The sequence below is a fragment of the Micropterus salmoides genome, unplaced genomic scaffold (assembly GCF_014851395.1).
Source record: "Micropterus salmoides isolate LMB-PRFRI ecotype aquatic unplaced genomic scaffold, ASM1485139v1 Ms_hic_scaffold_10, whole genome shotgun sequence".
Lineage (NCBI taxonomy): Eukaryota > Metazoa > Chordata > Actinopteri > Centrarchiformes > Centrarchidae > Micropterus > Micropterus salmoides.
Window position 1 is genome coordinate 20,611,233 of NW_024040041.1, and position 24,405 is coordinate 20,635,637.

The 24,405-nt window shown below is 41.0% G+C and overlaps 2 protein-coding genes across 5 annotated transcripts in view; both read left to right on the forward strand.

Moving 5' to 3' along the window:
- The window catches only part of LOC119890508 (immunoglobulin lambda-1 light chain-like), a 32,333-nt gene extending 22,402 nt beyond the window's left edge, over positions 1-9,931 (forward strand). For all 3 annotated transcript variants that reach the window (XM_038701822.1, XM_038701831.1, XM_038701814.1), the window contains exons 3-4: positions 8,614-8,647; positions 9,408-9,931. In XM_038701822.1, the coding sequence (XP_038557750.1) occupies positions 8,614-8,647; positions 9,408-9,733 (360 nt within the window). In that variant the 3' untranslated portion in view covers positions 9,734-9,931. The remainder of the gene's footprint in view (positions 1-8,613; positions 8,648-9,407) is intronic.
- Positions 9,932-13,658: 3,727 nt separating this feature from the next.
- On the forward strand, positions 13,659-24,181 carry LOC119890540 (immunoglobulin lambda-1 light chain-like). 2 transcript variants are annotated; one of them, XM_038701864.1, is made up of 4 exons: positions 13,659-13,802; positions 13,895-14,222; positions 22,829-22,860; positions 23,659-24,181. In XM_038701864.1, exons 1-4 carry the CDS (start codon positions 13,763-13,765, stop codon positions 23,982-23,984), a joined length of 726 nt encoding a protein of 241 aa, XP_038557792.1. In that variant the 5' UTR covers positions 13,659-13,762; the 3' UTR covers positions 23,985-24,181. The 2 variants fall into 2 exon arrangements, with proteins under 2 accessions (XP_038557792.1, XP_038557785.1); XM_038701857.1 differs by lacking the exons at positions 13,659-13,802; positions 13,895-14,222 and adding exons at positions 21,939-22,082; positions 22,175-22,500 and having other exon boundaries at positions 22,827-22,860.
- Positions 24,182-24,405: the final 224 nt, after the last annotated feature.

The window sequence follows — 24,405 nt, forward strand, 5'->3', positions numbered from 1 at the left end:
CTTTCATCTACCATTTGTTGGCTGTTGTTTGCTTTGTACTTGTTCTGTACTTAAGGAGAGGAAATGCTGAGTTCGGGAGAGTAACTGCGTTCTCTCCGTGGCCACGTTACATAAAGAAATGATTCAACACATCTATTTGACTCCGTATTCTTTGGTTAGGAATTATTTTCCCTGACATTTTGGTGATAAAGATGGGATTGGACGTTCCAGCTGATCAACGCCCGAGTCAAACCGCATGTGTTGGAGATGTTCGTGGTAGCCAGGTGTTCTGTCGGGTCAGACACCTATTCAGAATTCGGCGTAAAACCTTCGTGCTAGCCAGGTGTTCTGTTGAGTCAGACACCTATTCCGGAAAAAGTTCGCCCAGTTGGGGTTTATAGAACTATAAATATAGTTAATCATTGGGGGTGGTGATAACGGGTCTATTCGGGGGAGTTTAGAATTAAAATGGAACTTTAAAAAATACATAAACAGAGAAAAAACAACAGGCCAGGAGTGATAAGTGCATAATCCCATTATGGTAGCATCTCTAGTGATAAACTACCTAGGAGTTTATGTAGACTAGCAGGTGATGCCATTTAATGGTGGCATTTTGAGTGATTTAAGGAACGGCCTATTTTCCAAAAATCAAAAAGATTGATTTTGGGGAAAAAAAAAAAAGAATTCTATCCTTGCTGTGTCACACTCTGCCTGTCTGCCATGCGGTGTTTTGCACTTTTGTGTTTAGTTAGCGTTATTTTGGTCTGTTGGGTTTTGGGGGTCTGTCTTGTCTTTCGTCTAGTGTTCGGTAACCCTTGTCATGTCTGTTACCCAAGTGATCCCTCTGCATGTCTGTCTCTGTTTTCCCCTGCTCTCTCTCCCTGCCTGTGCCTCATTAGTCTCATGTCTTTCACCTGTGTTGCTCCCGCCCTGCTCGTTAGTCCCTGTGTATATATACCTGGTGTTTCTGTCTTGTCTTTGTCGGGTCATTGTTTATTGTCACCCAGTGTTGCAGTTTGTGCTCGTGTCTCCAGACTTACTCACCGTGTCTCCCTGTTACCCTGCTCAGTTTTGGATTCTGGTTTTCACCCTTTTGGATTGTTTTTGGACTCTGTCATCAGCCACTCATTTTGTAAGTGTGCTCGCCTTTGTTTATTAAAACCCCTTGAACTGTACCTCCTATGCCTTGCGTCCTGCATTTGGGTCCTCCAACCTGCTCAACCCTGCCTTCACCACCAAACCGTGACATGCTGTGTTTGCATGATCATAATTGCCGTAGTTTTGTTATACTATAAATAACACATCGTAGAAAAACATTCCAGATGTTTCCCATTTAGAGTTTTAAAGAGTTTATGTAATGTGATAAGTGTTTGTTTCAAACATTATGTTTCACTAAGGAGGGAAAATATCTGCGTGTGTATGAGATGATAAATATAGAAAACATCTCGGGTTACGTATGTAACCCTTGTTCCCCGAGAAGGGGAATGAGACACTGCGTCGGTGACAACACTATGGGTACGCCTCTGGGCGTGGCAGTGCTGAACTATGAATGAAACTACTCCAATCCTAGTGGTGTTACTAGAACAGTAGAACAAGGGTTACATACGTAACCCGAGACGTTCCCCTTCGAGGGAACTCGAACTGCGTCGGTGATGACACTATGGGAACGAGATACCCACTTAGGCCGCGCCAAAACCCCGCCTTCCCCCGAGTGTGCAGAACCTGACGGCACGACTAGGAGGAGAGCGCACGGGTGCCGGGTGCAGAAGGAAGGTCCAGACTGTAAAACCGGATAAAAGTGTGAGGGGTGGCCCAGCCAGCCGCGTCACACAAATCCTGGAGTGACGCCCTTGCAAGGAGGGCCCTAGAAGCCGCCATGCCTCGAGTAGAGTGCGCCCTTACGGCCATAGGCAAGGCAAACCGCGCACCTGATAGGCCAGGGAGATAGTCTGAATGATCCAGTTACTGATGGTGTGTGTAGAAGGGAGAAACCGAAAGTGCCTGGAGATCCCCCTCCCTCCTCAGAGAGGTGATAGCGAGGAGAAAGGCCATCTTAAGGGTCAGGTGCTTGGCCTCAGCCGACTCCAGGGGTTCGAAGGCGGCCTCAGCCAGCGCTTCGAGAACCACTGCCAGGTCCCAGGTGGGAACCCTGGAACGAGTCACGGGTCTCATCCTCCGGGCTCCACGGAGGAAGCGCACGACCAGTGGAAGCACGGAGTGTTAAGTCCGTAGCTCTACGGCGCTCAGTCAGGTCCTCCTCAGAGTGACCTCCCCCTAGGTCAAAGTCTTTGAGAAGATCGGCCTGGTACGCCTGCAAAGTGGCCATAGTGTGCAGGCTTGCACCAGCTCGACCCGCTGCCATGTAGGCCTTGCCCACCAAAGCGGATGTCGTCCGACACGGCTTGGTGGGGAGCGCCGGCGTCTGAAGGAATGAAGCGAGGGTGGGAGAAAGATAGCTCGCGAGCGCTTCCTCCACCCAAGGCATCGTTCCAAAGCCGTGCTGCTTAGTTTCTGTCACGCTGCTGTAGTCCAGCAGAGGGGACGCAGTCAGCCGTGCAGAGCAGCTCTTTTGTTTTTTTGTTTTTTTTCTTGGTCTGTTCCATGATTTACACAACTCATAGTGTAAATCAGGAAAGACTGGCAAGGATCGACGCGGGGGTGGCGCTCGGGCTGCAGAACAGCTCATTGAGGTTACTGCCGGCCCGCGGCTCCTGCCCCGCCTCTCATAGCTGGGCGCGGACTGATGACGTCGGCCCGGCTTCCGGAAGTCATCCTCCATGATGCTAAGCACGTCTAGCTCCTCAGAATACGATTGTGCAAGCCTCTCCAAACTCATACCTCGGACGGGAGAAGCCGAGAACGGGCTCCAGATCGGGGAAGAGAGGATGAGGAGTCAGCAGACGAGGACCGGAAAAAGGCCTCAGCCGTCCCAACGCCCTCGGAGATATCACGCTGCGATCCCCATGACTGTAGCCGCCTCAGCAACCGCAGGGCCACGGGGAGAGCGCATCCGACTGTCTTCCGAAAGAGAGCCGCAGCCCTCTAAGGCTATCGCTATTGGGTTTAACCCTTCCGTGCGCCTGCGCGGCACTGAGAATTTTAGTCTACGGCCACCCAAAGCGTGGGCCTTTCCTACGTCCGCACCTCGTATATATACAACGGTGAGACCCAGCCTTTGGCTCCCAAATGCCTTTTCTTCAGCACTGAGAACCAAGGTCCATTGAGGCCTTCAACTTAGAGGGCTGCACCTATACTACCTGTTCTATTTCGTATAGGCTTCGCATTCTAAGGCTATCGCTATTGACCATGACCGACAGAGCTGCCACCGCCGCTCGAGAGACAACACGGCGGAGCAGCTCCACCAGACCATCCACAATCTCCTGAGAGAGCCGCGCTCTCCGGAGAGAGGAGTCCAGTACCACGCCAAGGTAGGTGAGTCTCTGGGAGGGGAGAGGAGCACTCTTCTTCCAGTTCACCGTGAAGCCCAGGTAAGACAGGTGTGTAACTAGCTGGGCTGTCTGCACCACCACTTCGTCCCGGGGTGGCGCCAGCAGCAGCAGGTTGTCCAGATAAAACAGGACCCTGATGCCCGACCGCCAGAGCGGCTCCAGGGCCGTATCAAAATACTTGGCAAAAGTGTGCAGGTCAGGCGGTTGTATTGGTACTGGTCGCCCTGGAATGAAAACATGAAAACCACAGAAACTTCCTGTGTCCGGGAATGATGGACACTCACTTGAAAGTACGTGTCCTTCAGGTCGATGGAGGAGAGCCAGTTTCCCTGGCGCACACACTGCATCACCGGTTTCATTGTTAATATGTGAAAAGGTCTCACCATAATCGCCCTGTTGAACAGTGACAGGTCCAGGATGGGCCTCTCGCCGCCCAGCCACGACCCATGGGGGAGGGGCCACCTCAAAGGCAAGGCAAGGCAAGTTTATTTGTATAGCACATTTCAACAACAAGGTAATTCAAAGTGCCTTACATAAAACATAAAAGCAACAGGGAAATGTAAAAAAAATTGAAAAGCAACATTTGTAATTGAAAAAATACACATTAAAAAATAATAACAGTTACAGTGTAATGTAATCAGGGTTAAAAGAGTTAAACGGAAAATAAAAACAGGCTGAGGCGTTGAGCAAATAACAGTTACAACCATTCTGAAAAGAGAACAAACACAGACACTTAATCTACTCTCTCTAGCTAGTCTGTACTTGGGTCCATAGCAATCTTTGGGTCCACTGAAACTCCAGAAACCCTCGGACACTACAGAGAAACCAGGACATGTCTGTCCGCAGGCCACTTTGATCCAGTTATACTCTGGACCCACCTGCGCATTTACAGGTGGACAGAGGTTCCTGGAAATCACTCAGGCGCGAGATTTAAGACCACTTCCTTCACTCTGTTCAATCTCACTCTCATTATCTTTTCACTCAATTACCTACTCATTTCTCACCGTGTAAATATTTAATTAAAAGCAATGGTAAAAAGCTAAAAACAAAGAAAAAGAAAACAGGGCAGTAAAAGTTACAGTGCAGTGTAAGTTATCAATCTACTAGTTAAAGGCAGTGGTAAAAAGAAAAATCTTATATATTTAATTAAAAGCAATGGTAAAAATAAAAGTCTTCAGTCTTAATTTAAAAGAACTGACAGTTTCAGCAGAAAAGGGCGGGGATGCCAGCCATTCCTTTTGAACTGTGTAGGTTACTCACTGGCAACAGGTCCGCTAGCCTAGCATGGCAGTGTAAAGCTAAAAATCTGTATTTCAACACTGCAAAACTACTACAGAGCTACGCAAGGATTCACAACACTAAATCCTTTATACTGGTGTACATGCATGTGCTTTTGAGGAACATTAAATCACCTGTATGTAGAAACAAAGTGGCCAAATACTTCAGTTTGATTGCACGATTTATTTGGCAACGCTTGCTTCAACAGGGTTTTAAGTTCCTCCCGAGTGCTATGCCTGTTTAAGTACAGTAACAGGTAGAGTACAATTAAAATAACGTTTAGTCAGTATTTAAGACCATAGACTGTTTGAGACACAGTATAGTTTGAGACACAGTATGATAAAAAATGACATGGGTGTCTATGTTAGGAATGTGGTTTTGTGTTCATGTCTTTCCTGTTTAAGTCCGTTTTTGGTTCTGTGTTTCTCTGTGTAGTCTTGTTTAGTTAGTCCTGTGCTTTAGTTCATGTTTAAGTGTTTTCCTGATCTGTGTACTTCTGTGCTTTATCATTATGTCTGTATCCTAGTCCTTAGTCTTATATTTCCATGTTTTTGTTTGGTCCTGTCCATGTCCTGATTTTGCAGTCGTTCCATGTTTTACTTTGGTAGATCTGTCCATGAGTGTTCCGTGAACTTCACTTCCTGTTTTATTTTGTAGTCTCTGTACCTGGTGTCCCTGTGGTTGATTCCCTGATGTGTTTCAGCTGTGTCTCCCTCCCTCCCTGCTCATTTACAAGTGTGTGTTTTAGAGCACTTCATGCTTCCTGCTGCTGACCAACTTTATGGAGATGCAGATTTCATTTTCCAACAGGACTTGGCACCTGCACACAGTGGCAAAGCTACCAGTACCTGGTTTAAGGACCGTGGTATCCCTGTTCTTAATTGGCCAGCAAACCCGCCTGACCTTAACCCTATAGAAAATCTATGAGGTATTGTGAAGAGGAAGATGCGATACGCCAGACCCAACAATGCAGAAGAGCTGAATGCCACTATCAGAGCAACCTGGGCTCTCATAACACCTGAGCAGTGCCACAGACTGATCGACTCCATGCCACTGTAATGCAGGCAAAAGGAGCCCCAACTAAGTATTGAGTGCTGTACATGCTCATACTTTTCATGTTTATACTTTTCAGTTGGCCAATATTTCTAAAAATCTTTTTTTGTATTGGTCTTAATATTCTAATTTTCTGAGATATTGAATTTGGGATTTTCATTAGTTGTCAGTTTTAATAATCACAATTAAATGATATAAACATTTGAAATATATCAGCGTGTGTGTAATGAATGAATATAATATCCAAGTTTCACTTTTTGAATGGAATTACTGAAATAAATCAACTTTTTGATGATATTCAAATTATATGACCAGCACCTGTATAATGTTTGCAGCAGATTCTCATTTGCTGATCTAAATCAGATATGTCTTGATATAAATACTCACGTGCACATGTAGTGATGATTGTTAGACACTTTAAATATTCATCTAGTTGCAATTATCCTTCTCCTTCTACACTAAAAGTTATGTCTTGTACAGCTGAAACACAACCAACCAAATGAAAACTCTATTCATCTGTCAACAAGTCATATCTTTTTAGTGATTCATGAAGTGTTTCCAATAAATAAAACGCTGGAGTCTTCATTAATATGTTGTATGCTACTTAAGTGAGAGCAAGTTAATGGAAACGTGATAAAACTGAGATAAGAGATAAACCATTACATCAACTCTACACACTGCTTATTGTAGAACACTGTTTATACAACTCGAAGAAAACATGAACGTGAAAACAGATGAATTTAGATTTAGTATGTGATCATCTCTGCTTGTTTCTTGCTAACATAATAACAAACCATGTTTAACAGAAAATTAAGTTGTAAAACTTATTGTGTTACTAATTGTGAATTATGAAAAAGACACCAACAGACAACAGTGACAACAAAAATATCACTTATACAAATATTACAGATCTCACACACAGCTGAACACTGATGAAATCAAAATAAGACTAGATTAAGAGGATTATTCTATTGGTAGAAAACTTAGAAAAGTATAAAACTGAAACATGAAGTAAATATTTGCATTTATACCATGTCTGGCTCGCAATTTTAAGCTGTTTACTGGATTTGTTTACAATCTGAGGTTTCAAATTTAATAGTAAACTCTAAACTCATAAAAGGAGTATTTGAAGTTTGATCAGTCCTTTATAGAAAACTGCAACAAATACAACTAGATTCAACACTCAGATGACATCAGCAGACCAAAATCAATGTGATCAATGTTGTTTGTGAACATAATTTATGAGAACAATTTGGGAAATGTTTATAATGGGAAACTCACAATGAAAACCGTGTTGGGTGTTGAAACTCCGCCTCTTCTCCTCTCCTCAGTGTCTTTATAAGCTTCAGTCTCTCTTCTCCTCACACTCCAACCCTGCTCACCTCTCAGCTGGACAGTAAGGGACGTTTACACCACACACTGACACCATGCTGGGGATCCTCTGCACTCTCATCACTGCTCTAACATGTAAGAGATTCTTCTCATTCCTTTTATAGCCCATGTTTTCACACAGAAACCTTTCACTCATGTATTTCTCTGTGTTGACAGAAGTTGATGCAGTGATAGTGCTGACCCAGATGCCTGCTGTCCACACAGTTTCTACAGGACAAGAGGTTGTTCTCAACTGCAACATTGAGAGATATGATGGATATTATTTAGTTGGTATAAACAGGTTCCTGGTGAAGGTTTTCAGTATGTTCTGAGATTTCTTTATATGGACGATTCACTCGACTTTGGATCAGGATTCTGCTCAGATTGATTCAACTCTAAAGCCTCATCAAACATAGATTACCAGTTCATCATTAAGCAGTCAGAGGCAGGAGACTCTGCTGTCTATTCCGGTCAGACATGGGACGACTCTGCTGCTGCAGCTGTATCACAGTGATTCACACTGACAAAAACCTCAATGAGAGACTCATTACAGGTTTTATGAACTCTGACCAAATTCAAGAAATTTTAATCAAGAAACCTGGAACAACAAGAAAAGATACTCAGCCAATTCATTTGAAGTCACACATGTTTGAAAAATTCCCTTCCACAAAAACTTGACCAAAGTTTGGTCAATTGGCTGAATTTTGCACTTATCAAGAAAACATTTTGATCATCACTCTAAATTCACTGATGAAATCTGGACTTTTAACATCTCCACCACGAAAACAACAGGATGCAGTAGAAGACTCAGAATCAGTCCTGAAGTCCAGCAGTGTTTTGGAATATAAGCAGTCTGTGAAACACTGAACAAAACACGACAGGTAACACAGACAAAGACTGAAGAGAAACACCAAACATATATACACCAGGGACAAACAAGCAGGGCGGGAGTAACACAGGTGACAGACATGAGACTAACGAGACACAGGCAGGCAGAGAGAGAGCAGGGGAAAACAGAGAGACTGACATGCAGAGGGATACTGGAGGTGAGCAGACATAACACAAGTACTGAACACTAAACATATCAAAGTAAGAAGTAACAGATCAGAACAACAAGAATAACAAACTACTCCAGACACCATAAGACATATCACCACTAAACTAACACCAACAAGGAACACAGACTGAAGCTGGGATTAAAAAGAACACAGAGCAGAACAAGGGCAAAATAACACAGAAGTACCAAAAGTAAACACTAAACATGAATTAAACGAGAGAAACAGAGGCAAACAGAAGGACACACAAAACAATGGCAAAACCCAGAAACCTACAGGGGAAAAAATACAACTCATAACAGACTGATGAAGGGAATGAGACGCTGACAGTGAAAGTTGGTCTCAACAGGATGTTTCAGTTCCTCTCCCATCATTAGTGAGAGTCAAGAGGTTTTTGTACAGCCATGTGTACAAACTGAATCACTGTGGTATTCGGACAAGGCACCAAGCTGATTGTGACAAGTAAGTACTTTTTAACTGATCATAAAACGAGTTTTTTTGTGTCTGATACATATTGACAGAAAAACTTAAATGTTTGTGTTAAGTCTTCATTGAACATGTCATAAAACATTTTTTAAATAAATGTTTTTGTACACCTGCATTGGTATCAGGCTATCTTTGAAAAGAACATCTGCAATAAATCACAATATGTGAAGAGTTTTCCACAAATGCTCCACAGATGATCTATTTAATATTTTTTTATTTTTTATAATTGATATATGAATATGAGTAGATGTTAGATTATCTGTCAAAGTTATCCAAATTACAAAATCAGTCCTTAATTGCTGCAACTGTGGGGTTTTTTTTATTGACTAATCTTATAAAGTTTAAGGATTATTCTGAATGTATTGTAATTATATAGGCTGTTGACTGAATTTTATTTTCTTTGGTTGATAGGTGAAGCAAAGTGGCTACTGATATACTGTAATTTGTCAGTGACAAAAGATTATATCATCATTTTGTCAGACACAAAAGGCGACTTTATAATTTCGTTTTTAATTTAAAATCTGTACTGAAGTCATCAGGTTTGTGACTGATGAATTTAGTTTTAAAGAAGAACACCTCATGTTTTAGGTGATGATTTCTAAATGTGTTGCTGATTTAAAATGCTTTAAAGTGTTTTTTATATTGTGAACAAAACTAATGAATCAATCTGTTAATCTCATGCTTTGTATTAACGATTCATTACCTAGTTTGATGAATGTCCTTCATGTGTTTTCAGGCTCCAGCCTCCCTCCTCCTGTCCTGACAGTCTTCCCTCCGTCCAGTGCTGAGCTCCAGTCCAGCAAAGCCACTCTGGTCTGTCTGTCCAGTCAGTCTGGTCCTTTTGCAGATGTGAGCTGGTTGGCTGCTGGGAGTCCAGTGAGCAGTGGGATCTCTACCAGCACCGCTGTTCAGCAACCAGACAAGACTTTCCAAATCAGCAGCTATCTGGCCATCCAGACGTCAGACTGGAACATGGATAAGATTTACACATGTAAAGTGTCTTTGGGCTCCCAGACTTCAGAGAAAAACATCAACAAGTCAGACTGTCCCACTGAAGAATAGTAGAGGAGCAGAATGACCATTTCAAACCTGCTTCTTTACTGTTTGTGCTGTTTGCTCATTACAAGGTTTACATGTTAGAAAAGATGTGTCTGCATGCTTGTAATAAATGTTGTGACAGTTAGGTGGAGGTGTTGTATCAGCTTTGCTACTGCTGCTTTTTAAAACTCATTCAATAAAAAAACTCTGACTTAAAAAGTGTTTTATTTGTATTATTGAAAACATCATTTAAAATAATAATGTGCTACAAAATGTTCCTTTTCATTAGATTTTATTTTTCTCAAGATGTTCTTCTCACTGATAATTACATTTAATCCAGAAACATAGATAACAGACACATTTCTGTTTGATTCTTATAAATAAAAGCACAATAGAGATTAATATAACTTTGTCTGGTTTTAGTTGCTTGCAGAAGTTAAGACCTTAGAAAAATCCAATAAAATGCACAAATGAAACTGAGTTTTCATCCTCCGTCAGTGAAGCATCACCTCTCTACTCCTCCCTCTCTTCCTTCCTTAAGTAATGCACCTGCAGGCCTCCTCTACTTATTTATAGCTCCATGTAAATGAAGAGGTGAATGTAAATGTAAATGCTCCGTACTTGTATAGCGCCTTTCTAGTCTTTTCGACCACTCAAAGCGCTTTTACACAGCGCAGTCACACACATTCATACACTGAGCCTAAGTGCTCAAACGGAAACTAACATTCATACACTGGCGGAATAGCCACCAGGGGCAATTCGGGGTTCAGTACACTTCTACAGCCAGGGATTGAACCGCCGACCTTCCGATTAACAGCCAACCCGCTCTACCTCCTGAGCCACAGCCGCCCACTACGGAGGTCAAGTGTCTCTCTCTCTCTGTACAATCAGAGGGAACTGTCTGACTGGAAACACACTGATGGTTTCATTATTAACATTTGGTCAGTCAGACAGTTTACCTCTAATGTGTGTGAATCATGTTCATGTGTGCAGAGACAAAGTATATCCATATATGCTACAGTAGATGTTTCTTGTTAAGATATGAAAACATATTCCAACGAAAATTAACAATTATAACAATTCAAAAACATTCACAAAACCAACCAGTTGGGGGAATCGTTTATTAGGAAAGAAACAAATCTGTGATTGTCATATAAAGGTGATATGTGCCGGCTCATTTCAATGGGTTTTACGGTAATAAACATAGCTCTGGCTAAAGAGTATTAAGCTTCCAGTATGATCATTTTACATTGTGTCAGAAGTGAACGTGGGGAGCTATGGCTAAGTTTAACCCTCTGACGAACTTCTCCTTTGACCAATTGGGTGAGTGGCCGGATTGGAAGCAGCGCTTCGTGAGATTTAGGAACGCCACTAAACTCTACAAGGAAGATGGAAGCGAGTAGCCTGATATATACCATGGGAAACGAGTTGGAAAATATCTACAGATCGTTTGCTGAGGAGGATCACGGAAATGACCTTAACCATGTGCTAACAAAGTTTGAGTATTTCGTACCACGAAGAAATATGATTCATGAACGCACACTGTTCCACCAGCGTGGACCACCAGTGGCCTGGACTCTCTGCAGAGATAAATACACTTATGACGTTGTGTCAACAGTGCAGTGAACTGAAGAGAACACAACAGAAGGAACCCCTCGTCTCCACACCACTCCCGGAGCGCCCTTGGAAGAGAGTTGCCATGGACTTGTGTGAGCATGAACACCAAAACTACCTAGTAATCTCAGATTACTACTCCAGATTAATCGAAATTTTGCACATGCCATCAACAACAACTGGACAAGTTATCCAAAAGCTAAAAGCAGTCTTCGCGAGGTTCGGCATCCCAGATGTAGTGGTGAGTGATAACGGTCCCCAGTTTTCGAGTGCAGAGTTCCGGGAACTAGCCAGGAAGCTCGTCTTCAAACACTGCACTTCTAGCCCTCACCACCCACAAAGTAATGGGCACCCAGAGAGAGCTGTGCAAATAGTGAAGAAAATCCTTAAACAGGACCCGGTGATGGCTCTGATGAGCTATAGCTCCACTCCCTGCTTTAGCCCAGCTGAGTTGCTAATGGGGAGGAGAATCAGGACAACACTCCCTTTCTTGGAGGGAACCTTCATCCCAAAATGGCCGAGCTTGTCATCTGTGAAAGAAAAGGACAGGATGGAAAAGGCTAAACAGGCCCACTACTTCAACCGTCGTCATGGCGCCAGACCCTTACCTGCCCTGCGACCAGGAGATGTTATACTCTCCAAGCTGGACAATGAGAAGTCGTGGTCTGAGCCTGCAGTGATCCTAAGTGAGAGCACTAAGCCAAGATCATTTGTCATCAGGACGCAACAAGGAGCTGAGCTGCAGCGAAACTGCCGTCACCTTCAACCAAGACCAGTTCCAGACGCCCACTCTGGAAGTGATACCTCATTAGAGACTATTTCTGCTGGCCAGAGTGAGGCTGCACCCCTGACTCCTTTGCCCAATCGGACTGTAACCAGATCAGGACGAGTTTGCAGACCAGTCTCCAGGCTAAACCTGTAGATTGGTGACCCTCTGGGGGTCATATAGGTGAAATGTGCCTGCTCATTTCAATGGGTTTTACGGTAATACAGTATAAGGCAAAATCCTGCATGTTATCGTGTGTGTTGTGTTGTTGTTATGCATACAGGCTACATGTGTTGGCTAATAAACATAGCTCCGGTAATGTCTTGTAAAAATTCAAGACTTGGACCAGATAAGAAAGCTTGAACTCTTACCAACATTTTTATTATCAACAAAAACAGACACCAATTAGAATACAAAACTTCCACCGGAGTGTGTCAGAGATCGGTGCAAAATAGAGTCCCATTCTGTTACCAGAAAAGAGACCCAAGTCGACATGAAAACCACGTAACGACTGACTTACACCTCCTTTTGGACCTCCTTTTATAGCTTTGTTTCTTGGCTTCACATCATCTCTTGGCTCTCTTTCCTGCTGCACCTGAATCTGGGAAAGTCCCTGACTGCTGCTCCTCTCTGTGTTCTTTGCATGCCCTCCACTTGATCATGCCATTTCATCCATAACCTGACTTGTGGAATAAACTGGTGTTGTTTGTGCTCCGTGTTAGAAACAGGAGATTCTTACTGTGATGGACTATATTGATGTATGTTTTGTAATACAATTTTCACAAAATCTGCTTCTGCATTTTCCTTTGCAAGTGTTTTTGATGCTATCTTACTGTGCTCCCCCCTCTGCTCCCAAAGCACACGTGCCTGCTCACACACACACACACACACACACACACACACACACACACACACACACACACAAACACACACACACACGTGTGCTACTGCTGGGCTTGGGCAGTTAGATACAGAAAGGAGCACATACACTCAGAGCTATAGAGTTTTAACACTGTGATCCTAACTTTACACTATAAAATAACACTTTAAATGATGAAAATGTAGACCACCATTGCTCTAGTAATTAATGATAACAATTTAGGCTATAATGCTCTAAAATAATTCAAAACACCAGCTAAAGAGTATTAAGCCTCCAGTACGATAATTTTACAGTGATGTAATATTTTTGGGTTGGGTGGAAGACATTGCCAATAAAATTAATACAATTGACAATAAATGAGACTGAAAAGACTGTGTCAAACTGTCTCTGACTGAAAACACGCTGATGGTTTCATTATCATTGTTTGACAGTTTACCTCTAAGTGTGTGAATCATGTTCATGTGTGCAGAGACAAAGATTACATATCTTACATATCACAGATATATAAAATATTTAAATTTGTTTTTTTTAAATCCCATTTATTAGGAAGTGAGCAAATAGGAACGAACATGATAATAAAACTGCTGGAAATCTTTTTCAGGTCATGATGTTGTAATGTGACAAATCATGCAGATGTGAGCAAAGCTCCTCCTCCTGTCAGTCAAACTCAGTTTCAGTGTTGTATTAAATTGCTCCTCCAGCACCTCCTCTCCTCATCCTCCAAACCCTCTAATCTGTCAGCAGTAAGCTCACTTTCCAAGTTACAAGGCCATTCTCAGCACACACTGACACCATGCTGGGGACCCTCTGCACTCTCATCACTGCTCTAACATGTAAGGAGGCTGACTTACTGCAGCTTTGACCTCATGCTGGATTCATCAGTCTGTGTGTTTCTCTTGACTCCATGTCATCTTGTTGTTTCCAGGTGTGAGTGGTGTGACGGTGGTGACACAGAAGCCTCCTGTTGTGACGCTGAGGAAAGGAGAGACAGCCACCATGGACTGTAACCTGGGGACTGTTACTACCAGTGCTGCTCGCTGGTATAAACAGATTCCTGGAGGAGTTCCTCAGTTTGTCTTATATTTTCATCACAGCTGGAGCTCTCCAACCTATGGCTCTGGTTTCTCTTCACCCAAGTTCACATCTACTCATCAGTCTCAATCAGATTATCGTTTGATCATCAACAACGTGGAGGAGGGAGACTCAGCAGTCTATTACTGTCAAACATGGGACAGCTCTGTGAATGAGTACGCATCACAGTGATTTACACTGTGACAAAAACCTCCTCACAAACACTTCTGCTTTTTGACCTCACCTCACATTGACTGGGAGTGAAGCTATCAGCCAATGTTTCTGTAACTTCCCCATATAAATATTAAAAATACATTGTCAAACTCCTTCTTTCTAATTCTCAAATAAATGCTCAGATCTTTGCTAGTGGTAGTATACTGTATTTAACAATTTTCCAAGTGGCAAACACGGTATGCCATGTGTACAAGCTTTAACAGAAAAACAGCAAATATGCTCACAAGTAAATATAAACCACCAATACACAAGTTATCATCTGTAAAACTGTTATCATGGTTTTTACAAAATTTTGTGTCTCTTGCCACTCATCATACAAACTGAAACGTTTGCAGCAGATGCCCTTTTGCTGATCTAAATTCAGATGTAATAAATACATTATGTCTATACAAATTGTCAAGTGCACATGTAGTGAGGATTGTTACACAAAAACTTGTATTAAATATAAATCCAGTTGCATTTTTCTTTCTTTATGAACAGGACCAAAGATCATCTGGAAACCAAAATTACAAACACTGAAAGTTATGATTTGTACATCTGAAACACAACTGAATGAAAATGCTACACCTCCCCTGAAAACATGTCATATATATTTAGTGATTCATGTTGTGTTTCCAATGAATGAAACACTGGAGTCTTCATTAATATGGAGCAAGTTACTGGGAAGGTGATAAAACTGAGATGAGAGAAAAACAGTTACATAAACTCTACACACTGTTTATTACAGAACACTGTTCACACTTGATGTAATATACAACTGGAAGAAATCGTGAACCTGAATACATTTGAAGTTATGTTTAGTTTATGATCATCTCAACTTGATTTCTTGCTAATATTTGTTGAAGAAATATTATGAGTCAGGTTCAGGTTTATTGAGCCCGACAGAGGAGATATAGTGTCAGCATCCAACTTATAAACACATGCAGTGCACACACCAAATCTGAAGTATGCTTCCTGTCTGGGTGTGACGGACCACCGTCACTACGGTGTGATGTGTATGTGAGGGACCCCAGAGATGAAGCACTAGTGGGTGGGGGCACCCTGAGATGGGAGAAGTACAATTGGCGGGAGTTGTGACGGACGCCTGTGTGCGTGAAGCACAATGGGGCATCTCCCGAAGGGGAGGGCAGTGTGACGGACCACCGTCGGTTGAGAATGCACTGTGACTGCCATACCAACGAGCCTGGCTCTTTGGCGTTGCAGTCAAGTTGCATATTTGGTACCCTGTAGACCCAGGTTCGAATCCAGGTGGGTTGACTGCTCTTGCCTTTCCGTCACACTGGGGATGTTCATCCTTCCTAGACCTACAGACATGTCCAAATAAAGTTACTGTTTATCCTTCGAGAGACTATTGGTTATTGGTTCAAATGAAGACACGTTGTGTGTCCTTCAAGCCACATGCAACGCTTTCTACATAGTGCCAGTCAGTCTGTCTGATGTTTAGATTCCAATGCTATGTCATATTGTAATATTTTACTAACCATGAGTTGAACTCTAATCTGTGGAGCTAGTAAGGTTTAACACAGAAAATGACTCATTACTTCTTTTCAGGTTCTCAGTAAAACATGACTAAATACAATATGTGTTACTAGTGGAGTGAACATTGTCTTTCACAATGCATCTATAAGAAATTGGTTCAAGAAAGTACAGCTTTATGCTTGAAACAGTTTTTCTGTCTGTAACATTAAAGTAGAATGTCAAATTGAACCATAAGCAAGACAGAAGGAAACCCTGTTTCTGACATCTTGATGAATTTTGGAGAACAAAAACAATTCACAAATTCATTTATTGTTTCCTTGTTCCTCTTAGCCACAACCAAAATAAAAAAAATAATAATTAAGCCATTTTAACGACACTGTAGTACAAAAACGTATCTCGATGGTTTGATGAAATTAAAACCTGCAGTTTTACACAGGAGGTTATAATTTAGTAACAAATGCAATAAACCAGACATTCTTGCACTGTACAAATAAAAGGTTTTCATCTACTTTGACAATAATAAAGATAAAGACTTTTCCCTTTACAGAAGATAAGAGAACAAAACATATGACAAATGATGCAGATGTTAGCAAAGCTCCTCCTCCTGTCAGCCACTCTTAGGCTGTGTTCGAAAACTCTTTTTTGCTTAGGAAGGTTAACGAGTGAAGTGAACTGGAAGTATTTCAGTGGCAGCCATGATAATAGCTGTTCGAATTCTCTAAAAGCTAAGGAAAGGTGCCTCAATGCTTCCTTTCATATCTCCTTTAGCATAGGGTACACCCATAGACAGTATATTACTGGACGAAGCCACCCTGCTCATTTGAATGAAGAGCAGTGAAGCCAGTTTTGGACCAATGAAATACTACTACAGGGCTACTTCCTGTTGGCACCAGCGTCTACTGCGCATGATCGCGCAGCATCCGTGGTTTAATGACGTAGAACAACGGCAGAAACACCGTAATTCTGGTAGCTGCAGAGCTGCGTCAACAAAAACTTCCTTGGCTCAGAGTGTTTGTCTGACTCGGTTCGTCACTGATTAATCAACCCACCTACTAGGCTCACCTGTCAAACACCAAGGCAGCGTCACTGGTCAATCACATTTAGCAAGACCCTTGCAATACAGACGCACATTATGATACTTTAATAAGACTCACAATTACCTTCTTTCTTTGGGTTTGTTTTCTTTTGGGGTTTTTTGTAATCTAATCCTGTTTCAACATCGTTTTATGTTTCGGGTTGTTGAAATAAGTCATAAAGTGTTTTCTACAATAAAAAAAAATAAATCACCAACCATGATGGATAAAAGGAGGTTGATCACCATGTAAGTTACCATTGGCTATTAAGCCTTTTCTCTCTTATGCCATAACTTGCTAATATGCACAGGCCTATATCTTAAACTGTCAACAATAACTGAGACCCAGGCCAGCTGTCTTGTGACGTGATCAAAGTGAGGATAATGTTGCAGCATGTAGCCTCACGTTATGTACTGCAGCCTTCAGCAAATTAATTTTACTTCACTCACAGATGCTGACACCCTCGCCTCAATAAAGGCCAAGATCAAGCTGGATAACCTCTACAGTAGGCGTTTCCCACACACTGATTTATTTGTGGCGGCCTGCCACATTATCAACGCTGATTTTCGATTGATTTTGTTACTATTTAAAATGGGTAATCATATTTGATGACAGAGCTCCGCGCAGTGCATATTCTCTCCTCTCCCCCCGTGGCTCTCTCTCTCTCTCTCTCTCTCTCTCTCTCTCTCTCGGCACAGTTACGCTGTCATTCTGTGGGAAACACTGTCTGTACATACAATTGGGATTCATGGTGGTGAATGTGAGCAAGCATTCTCAATGTGACAACCCTGTCCATTATTTAGTGACTAGTAGGCTACCTTATCTGCCTTTTTGCTATCTTGGTTATTAAGTAATATATTCCACCGTGTTGTCCACCTTTAGATGGCCTGCATTACAACAACAAGGGGGGCAGTGTCAAAGATGCGCTTTTTGTAGTCCATCTTCGGAAATTGTAGTTTTATCACGGCAAGCCACGTCAGTAACGTCTGCCGTCGCATAATTACGTCGCTTAGAAAAGAGCAGTCGGATTCTCTGAGCCCTGCGGTCCTCGTTTCCTAAGTCCTTATGGATTCTCCTTTACATCTTTCCTTGACCTCATGACGTTTTCCATCGAGGTCAAGGAAAGGAGGTTAGGAAAGGATATTTTTTTGACTTTTCGACCGCAGCCTCAGTGTTGTATTAAATTGCTCCTCCAGCACCTCCTCTCCTCATGTTTTTTATACTATAATCCCTTGACACACATCAGCTGGATTCAGGTGATCTCCATTTCACTAATTTTGATACTGCTGGCATCAACTACTTCTGTTGAATTAGGTCAGTCACTTTAAAGGGGATGAATATTTATTCATTTTTTGCAAATTCTTGTCAAAAAAGCCAAATTATATTGACCTTGATTTCATGTCTAAAAGAAAAAAAAGGGTAAAACATCCAAGGGGGGTGAATACTTTTTATAGGCATTGTAAAATTACCACAAACCAATTTCCTCAATCTATTCTTGAAATACCGTTTTCATGTAAAAGATGATTTACTAATCTCTTTTACCACTTAACAGTATAAGAAATAGTAATTAAATTCATTTTCTTACAGTATATGCAGTAAATCTTCATCGATGAAGTGGACCTTGAGTTTAGAATATTAAACACATATAAACAAAGATGAGTCCTAAAACATGTCATCTCATGATTTTATACTTTAAAATTAATGCTGAATAAACCCACAAAATCCCAAAGTAAAGTAGTTACAAAATAAAAAAAATCATTTGGATCAAAATTCACTATGCTATGTGTCAGTGGAACATTTTCAGATAATTTATTTAACTATAATAAATATAACAGGAGATAAACATTTGGGTTCACACTATCCCTCGCATATAATTTAACACTAACGTTTTAGACCGGCCTCTAACAGCTCATAAAATTAATTTAACATTTTCTTATCCGCTTGATACATAATGACTTTTCCTAATTTTATGAAAATTGCTGATAAACATGATTTTGAACTAATTACATGTTTCAGAAGTTTACCATAGAAAAAGACTCATTGGGGTCTCAGTAAAACATAAAAGACAATGGATTTAAAACACCTCTACATGGGTGATTTGTGCAGTCAGTAGTGGGTGTGAGTTGTAATGGTTCCTGTTTTACTTTGTAGTTTTGTCTTTGTCATTGTCTTGTTTCACTTCCTGTCCTTGTGTTTCTGGCTAATGTGCATTACCTGTACCTCGTTGTCTTCACCTCACTTGTGTATTTAAGTGGTTTGCTCCTTTTACTCCATGCCAGTTCATTGTCTCTACCAGTGCCTCTTGTCAGGACTTGTGGTTCCCAGACTTGTTTGGATTCATGCTCATTTCATGTGGATTTATACTGGATTTATGGACTTTCTCCTGCTTATCTCTGGCTGTATGTCATTTTGGTTTTGGACTGCTTCATTGTCACTGTACATTTTCACCGTTTTCTTTGAGCAAAATTCAAATTCCCTGATCCGCTTGAGTGTCTGCATCTGTGCTCAAAACCCTTTGTTTCCCATGTCTGTACATAGCAGACCATAACAGTTTGTGCAGCACTACCCCTTCCAAATACAAAAAAGTCTAGATAAGTTTGTTATTGTAATTGACCACAAACATAAAAAAGTTACGTGGCAGAAGAAGAAGAAAATGAAGCTGTCCATGTACAGCCCATCACATAAAACATGAAATATTCATTTTAATGGTGTGATAATAATGCATTATTGTCCATTCTGTATTTTATCACAGTCAATAAATGTTAAAGTCTAGTTTGTGGCAAAGGGAGAGGGAGGATGCTATCATCTTCTTGGCACACAAGGCCATTTCACACCTTGGGAAGCAGGGAAGCACTGCAAGAGTTGTAATCTTTGACTCCTCCAGTGGTTTCCACTCCACCCACCAATGCTTTCTGAGGGAAAAGCTACTTGAGATGCAACTGCACCCTGACACAGCATACTGGATCATACACTACCTCATGGCCACAGCATGTCAGAGTGGATGGCAGTGACTCTGAGGTTGTAATAAGCAACACCGGTGCACCTCAAGGAACTGTACTTGTGCTTCAGTCACATGTGAGGCGGCTCATTCCTGAGTGTCAAGTCCAAATAAATGACAATAAAACATAAACAAGTAGGTGAATTGCACTAAAGACTCAAGCAAAGGAAAAGAGAGCCTGCACATCCAGCTGATCTCACCTACTGAATCTGATTAAAGCAACACCATGAGTAAAATCCACAGATGAAATGTATGAAGAAAAAAAAAGCTTTGGATTGATATGATGGAACGCAGTGTTTGATCTGTGACAAGTGATGTGACTTGTAAATTAAATGTATGGAGTAGTGTTAAAGGATATCAGAAGATTAAAGGTTCAGTGTGTAAGTTTTAGTGGCATCTAGTTGTGAGGGTTGCGGAATTTCCCCCTACTCCCCCGTCCAAGCGAGTAGTATAGCTATGGTGCCTGAGACATGACAAAAGATGTCATCTATGAGATAGCAGAGAGTCAAGAAATTAGGTTTCTTTAGATAGATATATTTAAAAAATTATATTTACTTAATTATTCAGTTGTTATGGCCCTAGAGCCGTGTTCTGTGTTTTGTCTTGTGTGCTTCTCCTTCCCCTGTAGTTCTCCTGGTATTGCCCTTCCCCCTCCTGCCTCACAACTGCAACTAGTGATTAGAAGCAGTTGACCCTGATTCCCCAATCAGTACCTGGAGGGTAAGGGAACAAGGAGAGAGCAGCAACCGGCTATGAGGCTGGTCTTGAGAGGCCAGTGTGTGAGGATGGTCTTGTGGGGCCAGTCTGTGTGGCAGCTGACCAGTGGGTCAGATGGCTTTGTTTGGGAGTGCAGCAGGAGTGGAGCTGTGTGCTTGAGACTAGCAGAGCTGTGGGCTCACATACTCCCTCAGAAGAGAGATGGTGTGTTTTTTTTAAGTGTGTTTTTATTTAAGTTGCTAGTTCTGTCTTTTTTACCTTTTTTTGTTAGTAGCCTAGTTCTTTGTGAAGACTTTGTGTTTCTGTGTCTCTTCTGTTTCCGTTTGAGTTTGTTTGTGTGTTACTAAATATCATTTGTTTGCACATAATCTGTTTGCTGTTTCTTTTGGCCCAGTTTTCATTTCTATTCGTTACTCTTCTCTTCCCCTCTGGGCTTGAGAGCTACCTGAGGACTTAACATCAATAAAACCATACGTTATCGTGAATATTATTGTTACTTGTTCATTAAACAACTGCCACATCAAGAAATGTGATGTCTCATACTCCTGTTATATATTAATATTTTGCTGTACTGTAATCATACTTTTTGTTGCATCTTGGGAGGGTTGGCTCATCTGGACTAACATACCAAAGTAAATGAAGAACATCTCAAAAACTATTTTGTTAACACTTTCTATGAAGGTCATGGCTATAATGACTTATGCATATATTTATAAAATGATATAATGCTTCCATAACACATTATAACAATTGTTATAATCACTTACAAACATGCATTAGGTGCTATAGCAAGTCATATGATCTTTTGATTTAATGTTTTATGACTGATAGTAATACCAGTTTATACCACTCTGCGCCAAGAATCTCAGACTATGTTCCATAGCACATAATAACCATCGACTCTGTCTCGTTATAAATACACTTTAGTCACAATTTAGAATTAGTGATATAAAATGGAAGAATAGCTTATAGTAATGTTTGTTATATAGCATGTATTTGTTTATTTTAAGTTAAGTGTTAAAATGTCCATCCCTGTACAATATATTTCAGGTGGACATAATACCACATGAACTAATTATAAGAACTTATAACACGTATTTGTTTGCTTTCAGTAAAGTGACATTTTGACACATTTTGCACTGGAATTTTTTTTATTTATGTTTCCTCACTTTATGAACAATCTGTATGAATTTTGAACATTTTGCAGTTTAGCACAAAAACACAACATAATTACATCAAGGACACTCAGTCTCAGGGTGCTGAGAGATCACTAAAGAGAAGACCTGTTGCCATGTAAGTATCATGTAAGAAGAGGCTCAGCAAATGTGACAAACCATGCAGACGTAAGCAAAGCTCCTCCTCCTGTCAGTCACTCTCAGTTTCAGTGTTGTATTAAATTGCTCCTCCAGCATCTCCTCTCCTCATCCTCCAAACCCTCTAATCTGTCAGCAGTAAGCTCACTTTCCAAGTTACAAGGCCATTCTCAGCACACACTGACACCATGCTGGGGACCCTCTGCACTCTCATCACTGCTCTAACATGTAAGGAGGCTGACTTACTGCAGCTTTGACCTCATGTTGGATTCATCACTCTGTGTGTTTCTCCTGACTCCATGTCATCTTGTTGTTTCCAGGTGTGAGTGGTGTGACGGTGGTGACACAGAAGCCTCCTGTTGTGACGCTGAGGAAGGGAGAGACAGCCACCATGGACTGTAACCTGGGGACTGTTACTGACAGAGGAGCTCGTTGGTATAAACAGAATCCTGGAGAAGCTCCTCAGTTTGTCTTATCTTTCCATCATCTTCAGAGCTCTCCATCCTATGGCTCTGGTTTCTCCTCTCCAAAGTTCACATCTACTCATCAGTCACAAACAGATTATCGACTAATGATCAACAATGTGGAGGAGGGAGACTCAGTGGTCTATCACTGTATGGCATGGGATGGCTCTGCTGCTGCAGCTGTATCACAGCGATTCACACCGTGACAAAAACCTCAATAAAAGACTCACTACAGCTTTCAAGAATTCTGAGAACATTTTCATTATTTTTATTCTCAGTTTGATGTTGACATTTGGACTTTTAACAAAACCATGAAAAAAAAGATACAGCAGAAGATTCACAATCAGTCCTGAAGTCCAGCAGTGTTTTGAAATATAAGCAGACTGATGAAGGGAATGAGACACTGACAGTGAAAGTTGGTCTCAACAGGATGTTTCAGTTCCTCTCCCCTCATTAGTGAGAGTCAGGAGGTTTTTGTACAGCCATGTGTACAAACTGAATCACTGTGGTATTCGGACAAGGCACCAAGCTGATTGTGACAAGTAAGTACTTTTTAACTGATCATAAAACAAGAGAGTTTTTTTGTGTCTGATACGTATTGACAGAAAAACTTTAATTTATGTGTTAAGTCTTCATTGAATATGTTGAATTTTTAAAACCTTATTTAAATAAATGTTTTTGTACATCAGCTTTAGTATCAAGCTGTCTTTGAACATAACATCTGCAATAAATCACAATATGTGAAATGTTTTCTTCAAATGATCCACTGATGATGGTTCAGGCGGTTTTATTAGATGGGCAACATCAACAAGAGTATTTCATAACGTGAGAAGATGTTAGATTATCTGTCAAAAGTAATTTAATTTACAATATCAGTCCCGAATTGCTGCATCTCTGTTTTTTATTTACTAATCATCTTAAGTTTAAGGATAATTCTGAATTATCATATAAATACATATTTGCTGAATTTTCATTTCCTTGGTGGTTAGATAGAAACCAATGAAGCAAAGTGGCTACTGATATACTGTAATTTCTCAAAGTGACAAATGTTTATATCAGAATTTCAATACATATTTGTTAGACACAAAAGGTGACTTTATGATTTTGTTTCCAACATAAAATCTATACTGAAGTCATCAGGTCTGTGACTGATGAATTTAGTTTTAAAGAGGCACACTGCTCATGTTTTAGGTGATTATTTCTAAATATTTTTGCTGATTTAAAATGCTTTCAAGTGTTTGTGACATTGTGAACAAAACTAATGAATGCAACTGTTACTGTAATGCTTTGTATTAACGATTCATTACCTAGTTTGATGAATGTCCTTCATGTGTTTTCAGGCTCCAGCCTCCCTCCTCCTGTCCTGACAGTCTTCCCTCCGTCCAGTGCTGAGCTCCAGTCCAGCAAAGCCACTCTGGTCTGTCTGTCCAGTCAGTCTGGTCCTTTTGCAGATGTGAGCTGGTTGGCTGCTGGGAGTCCAGTGAGCAGTGGGATCTCTACCAGCACCGCTGTTCAGCAACCAGACAAGACTTTCCAAATCAGCAGCTATCTGGCCATCCAGACGTCAGACTGGAACATGGATAAGGTTTACACATGTAAAGTGTCTTTGGGCTCCCAGACTTCAGAGAAAAACATCAACAAGTCAGACTGTCCCACTAAAGAATAGTAGAGGAGCAGAATGATCATTTCAAACCTGCTTCTTTACTGTTTGTGCTGTTTGCTCATTACAAGGTTTACATGTTAGAAAAGATGTGTCTGCATGCTTGTAATAAATGTTGTGACAGTTAGGTGGAGACATTGTATCAGCTTTGCAATTGCTGCTTTTTCAAAACTCATTCAATAAAACAAAAACTGAACTAAAAAGTGTTTGTATTTGTATTCTTGAGAACATTATTTAAATGATAATGTTTTACAAAATATTGAAGCCTTAACTAGATTTTATTTTTCTCCTGATGTTCACCACACTGAAAATTACAGTTAATCCAGGAAACACAGATATCATTCAATCAGACACATTTGAGACACATTACAGACACGTTTATTTATTATTATTATTATTATTATTATTGTTATTTTAAATTCATAAT